Source organism: Notamacropus eugenii, chromosome 1 (genome assembly GCF_028372415.1).
Source record: "Notamacropus eugenii isolate mMacEug1 chromosome 1, mMacEug1.pri_v2, whole genome shotgun sequence".
Classification (NCBI taxonomy): Eukaryota; Metazoa; Chordata; class Mammalia; order Diprotodontia; family Macropodidae; genus Notamacropus; species Notamacropus eugenii.
Window position 1 is genome coordinate 559,114,624 of NC_092872.1, and position 6,000 is coordinate 559,120,623.

Genomic DNA, 6,000 nt, shown 5'->3' on the forward strand with positions numbered 1-6,000 from the left:
GTACATATTTTATTTGTGCACAGCTTTTCAAAAGTTGTCACTCACATTAGACTATTGACTCCTTAAGAGCAAGAACTATTTCTCTGTCTCTCTCTCTTTGTCTCTCTGTCTTGTGTGTGTGTGTGTGTGTGTGTGTGTGTCAGTATTTAGCACAGTGTCTGGCATATAGCAGGCACTTAATAAGTGTTTAATGACTGACTAAATTCTATGCTTCTTATGTTATATAGTCCCCATAACAGTTAACATTAAGTGCTCCACAAATGCTTATTGAATGGAATTTTAAATGAATTGATTTGGTATGTTACTCACTTTTGACAAATCTTATTACTTCATAATGCCTCCCATTTCCCTCATTTGTAAAAGATTCTTCCTCACTCACTACACTGAAATTTGTTAAGATTTTATAACATAGTAAGAAAAATACCTAGAGCTTACTCATGTGGTAAGCATTCTGTTTACCGAGGTAAATATGACAGACATAATGTAGAAGGCACTGTGCTATATTGCACCCAAGTTTGAATTCTAGGTCTAGTTCTACCACTAACTTGAGGGACTGGACAAACTTCTTAGCCTCTCTGGACTCCCTCAGTTTACTCACCTGCATCATTTGGCCAGCCACAGAAACACAAATGAAATCATCTTTGCCGAAAAGATCTTACATTTTATTGGGGGAAACAATGTCCACACATCTAAGTAGATACAAAATAAATGCAAGGTAATTTGAGAGAACAAGTGGTACCAGCTCCGGGGACTGGGGGTGTGGTTCAGAAAGTATTTCTGTAGAAGATGGTACCCTATCAGAGCTACGAAGGAAATTAGTGATTCTAAGAGGAAAAGGGGAGCAGAAGAACACAAGCACAAGGAACAGCCCAGGCAAAAGCACAGAGACACAAATGAAACAAGAATGAACAGGTTTTTCTGAGGAGTTTGGGGAGAAAGAGGAGAGATATAGGATGATAATTTGAGTGGATGATAGGTCCTAGTGAGAGATTAAGGTTGGGAGAGACTGGGGCATGTTTGTGGGCAGTAGTAAATGAACCAGTAGATAGGGAGAGACACAAAATTAGAAAGAAGGGGGAGAGATTATTGTAGGGATGATCAGCCAGAAGAGACAAAAGGGAATGGGATGAAAGGCTCCCTAGCAGAGAATGGAGGAAAGAACAGGAGAACATGTCAGAGGGTTCTGAGACAGAAAGTAAAGGAAAGCTTAAAGAGAATGGCCTCTATTTTCTCAATAAAATAAGAGGCAAGGTCCTCAGCAGAGAGGGTCAGGGAAAGAGGCAATGTGGGAGTCTTGAGAAAAGATCTTTGAAATAATAAAATGATAGGTTTGAACTAGATATTGAAAAGACCTTCCATCTGTACCATTTTATTATTTTAAAAGTGAAGTTAGCCACAGATAATCCTTTTCTTGCCTTGCTTTTCCTCATGAATGAAGGAACTATCTCTTTACTGTTTCCTATAGTCCAACATAGAATAAATAACACCCAAGCCATGATAGTTTCATAAGCATAGCAATATAAAATGGCCTTATCCTCACTTCACAGTCATAGCTTCAATGTGTCTGTATAGCACTTCATCACAGCCTGCCTCACAAGCCAGCATTGGTATGTTTGGCTCTGGTGGGCACATCCTTACTCTGGTTTATGCACCATCATTTTCTTCTGTCTTTCTTTGATTCTAGGAGCAAAGAGCCTCTGCCTGACAGTGTCATTGCCACCTATGAAGAGCATGAAGACAGCGTGTACGCAGTGGAGTGGTCCTCGGCAGACCCTTGGCTCTTTGCCTCTTTAAGTTATGATGGAAGACTTGTTATTAACAGGGTTCCCAGGGCTTTAAAATATCATATATTACTTTAATTCGTTTGGATACCATTTCTGATTCATCCTCTTGGCATATTTGTGAAAATTTGCAGCAATTTGGAGGTAATTAGTTTTCTAAATAGTTCCTACTGTAACAGAACCCATATTGCCTTCTTTTTAATGCAAGCATTTATAAATAATAATAAAGCCTTCCACCAACTAACTATACAAACTGACACTTATAAAGAAGTTTTCCCCATTATTAAAAACAGAAAATGACATCTTCAGAAAGTACACTGAAAATATTGGGGGGGGGGGTTCCCTATCCTATTTCAGTTCAGGTAAAGAGTTCCTGTCTAATCAGTGCTGTTTGTTTTTTGTTTGTTCCAGAAGATAATGTGTGGTTCATGAAGATAAGGAAATTTTTTTTTATTTCTATTTCTATACAAATAACCTTGTCTTTATCTTGAGTAATAATCATCGTCATAATAAACAGTCATATTTCATGAATTTTTCTGGTTCCTTCTTTAATGAATGGCTGTCACTATTTATTTTGCCACCTTAAAAGGATGTGCATGTTCTTTTTCTGTCTCAGTCCAGAAAAAGGAGGATATAGAAAAAGTCATGTGAATATAAGGAAGCACCTTTTCTTCTGGCTCCCCAAAGCCGACACTTGAACTCCCCAAGAGAGGGGTGTTTGCCTCTGAATAACCTTGCAGACTGAGGCGTGCATGGTCATCATCATCAACAAATGTCCTGTAAGCTGACTCCTGCACTGGTGTCCCAAGCAATGTTGTGTTTGCCATAGTGAGCCTCAGGAACCCCAAGAAGTGTCTAAAATTGAAGCTTGTATTTTTTACTTTTTATTAAATTGTGTTCTTCACCTCTGGGCCTGTTCTATTCTGTGTGTGTATCATTTTCTATTATGTCCTATAGTCATCATATTGCTTGTACAGTTAATATGTTTCTTTTATCATTCCAGGAAATAAGGAATGTGTTCCTCTTTTATTTAGTTTGGTATCCCTGTACAATGATTGTATAACTGTTAGAAGTCTTGCCCTTATCCCAGTGTGCCTTGTTAATCAGATCCTGGTCTTGCATCTTCTCCACCCATTCATTACCTTTCCTTTGGCTCAGTCAGAGAACTCCATAGCATGTTTTTCTGTCCTAATTTGCCAGATAAAATGGCAGCTCCTGGGTTTTACTCCTGGCCTTGACTTTGGGCCAGTCACATCGCATCTATGAACCTCTATCTTCTCATTTCTAAATTGGTGGAGGGACTGAAACAGATGACCCTCAAGGTCCCTGACAGCTTGAACAGTCTATAACAGGCCATTATTTTCAAAATTTAAAAGAATATAAGAGAAATAAACCCTGAGGGATTTTCAAAGTTACTCCTATAGTGTTTGCTCTAGGAGTTGCTAATGACGTGCTTAGGATAAAAAGTTATGCCAGTCCCAACTGAATTTTATTTATTTATTTTGGGTCTCTCTTCTTTACAACACTATCACTGCCAGGTTAGGTCTGTGTACTTGTAGAGAACATGAAACATTGTTAATGATTCTTTCTTGTTGTTTGATGCACAGTCCCCAGCAGAAAGCAGTTGAAGAATGGTGATAGCAGAATATAAAGAAGATTATCAACTTCCTGTTGTTACTGCTTTTGTCACAGTATGGATTTGGGGCAGCCAAGACAGCCTTATGACAAAAAGAAGACTTAAGTCCATTCTTGGCTGACCTAGACACTGTTTTAACAGTTTTGTAGCAATGGGTTCAGGGCAGCTAAATTGGGATATTGAAATGAGACATCATTTATCGGGCAGTTTTGGGGTATGAGCTGTTTCACATAAATGAATTTTTGAAACATCCTTGTGAAGGGTACGAAATTTAATTTAATCCTTGTTGGTGACTCATTCTGAACATTAATTATTTTAATGGGAGGAATTATAATGTAATAGAGTCATAAGATCTGGGTGTGGGTCCTAGCTTTGCCTCTAATTAGCTATTTGACCTCATTTCTCTGGGCTCCACTTTCCTAATCTGTAACATAGTGAAGTGGGGCCTCCTGAACTTTAAAATCCTTTTCAACTTTAAACCCCCAGGTCCTACTGTGATATCATGTATCAGTTCCCTCTGGAGCTACTGAAGCATATAGGGATCTCTTTACGAAAAGGCTCCTGGTTATGTTTTTTTTAAGTTCTTATATCTTCTTTGTATATTTTTCATTTTCTTCCTTTATCAAGCTATCAGATATTTCTTCTTCTTCCTCCACCAATGCCCTCTAGCAACTTCTCTGTCCCTTACTTTAAAGTTATTACTTGAAATCCACGATGGACTGTGCAAACAGATAACCAAACCTGGTAAGAATTATATGTAGCGTAAGAGTCAGGATGTTGAGACAGAAGTGAAGGCTCAAGTATATGAGATCTATTACATGGGTTTCATTATATCAATTTGGATAACTCAGAAACCTTTTTTGCCTTCCAGATTCCCAATTGGCCTAGTTAGAGGAGGATAAATGATCCCTTCATAAATACATCATTACCATAGCATTATTCTGCTTAAATTCAAACCCTGGCTACTAGTTTGGGTGATATTGCCTCATTCTGTTCTATTTTGTTTGAATGGTAGTATGGTATAGTGGAAGGAACCCTAGTCTTTAAGTCCAAAGATACCTAGGTTCATATTTCAACTTTGACAGTTGGTGTCTGCACTTATGACAGTAGTAGGTTATTTGACATCTCTCAGGCTTACTTTTATTTATTCTATAGGCTTTCATTTATTTATTCTACAAACACTTATTAAGTAAGTCCATGCCACATATAAGGCATTGTGCTCAGTGCCAGGGATACAAAGGCAAATATGTAAATAGTCTCTGCCTTGAAGGCGCATTTATTTTACCAGTGAAAAATTTGGCCTCAGTTTCCTGATCTCTAAAATAGTGCTAATACTTAAACTACTTAAATCACAGAATTATTTTTAGGAAATCACTTTATATACGCCAGAGGATTATAGAAATGGGAGAGATTTTTATTGAACTGTTTGATTTTCCATCTCTAATTCTATCTTTAGTTCCCTGTAATCTGTTTAAGATATCTACATGTTGTTTTAATATGAGTATTTTATAATTTTGTAGGTAACTGTTTTTTACCTTTACATTGTCAGTTTTGGTAGCATGTAATTGTATATTGTATGTTCTGATTACTCACAGAATCAGTCTTTTAGTACAAAAAAGAAATCCCCACTATATAACATAGTCAACACGCAATTCTCCAAACTCTGTTTATAGATCTCAGAGAAGGGAGAAGCAACTACCCTTGAGACAGCTTATTTCACTTTGGAATGGCTCTTTTTTGTTAGAAAGTATTTTCTTTTATGTTATTAAGTCTAAATTTGCTTTTTTCAAAACTCCCTCTTATTCCTAGTTCTTGCCAGAGCCAAAGAGAACAAATATCCCTCTTCCACATGACAGTCCTTCAGCTGCCTGAAGGTTAAGTATCATGTCCCTGCCTGAGTCTTTTCTTCTCCAAATTAAATAGCCCCAGTTCCTCTAACCAATCCTCATGTAATGATTATTTGTATTTCTCCTCTGTTCATTGTGGAGTTCCCTTGTTCAATTTTTTTAAAAACAAATTTGGCAATTTGATTTTCTGTTCCTTTTTTAAAACCAGATTAAATATGTATTGATAAGCTTCCCACCAAAAAAACTAGCTCTTAGTTTATTGTCTGTCTATTTTTCTTCATTTTAGCTATTTGTCTTATTTTCAAAATTTCTTCTTTTGAACTTATTTTAAAAATTTCTTAGTATTTTAATTACATATTGATATCCTCAATCATCTTTCCCCCCATTTTGTTAATATCTTCAGCTCCTTGATATTTCAGGGGTAAAAACCCAATAATATATTTTAGACATTTTCAGAATTGTACTTATTTAAAATTATTAGGTATCAAAACCTAGCACCTCCATGGCACTTAATACATCTTGCTCCATTCATTAGCAACTAATAAAAACAGTTTTAATAATGAAATAGTAACTTTGTCATCAAATAATTTATTTGGAGCTCAGGTCATGACAGTAATCACATGAAAGTGCCCTAATGATGAGAACTTGAATTATAATGATGGGCCACTAGCAAGTAAGAATTACAGATGTAAATATCATGTAGATTTTTTTATATAATTAAAAAACTTGGATATCC

General features: G+C 36.4%; 1 protein-coding gene across 2 annotated transcripts in view; it reads left to right on the top strand.

Moving 5' to 3' along the window:
* Nucleotides 1–2,692, top strand: part of EIPR1 (EARP complex and GARP complex interacting protein 1) — a 213,383-nt gene extending 210,691 nt beyond the window's left edge. For both annotated transcript variants that reach the window (XM_072634318.1, XM_072634319.1), the window contains one exon: nucleotides 1,685–2,692. In XM_072634318.1, coding sequence (XP_072490419.1) covers nucleotides 1,685–1,859 — 175 coding nt within the window. In that variant the 3' untranslated portion in view covers nucleotides 1,860–2,692. The remainder of the gene's footprint in view (nucleotides 1–1,684) is intronic.
* The last annotated feature ends 3,308 nt before the right edge of the window (nucleotides 2,693–6,000 follow it).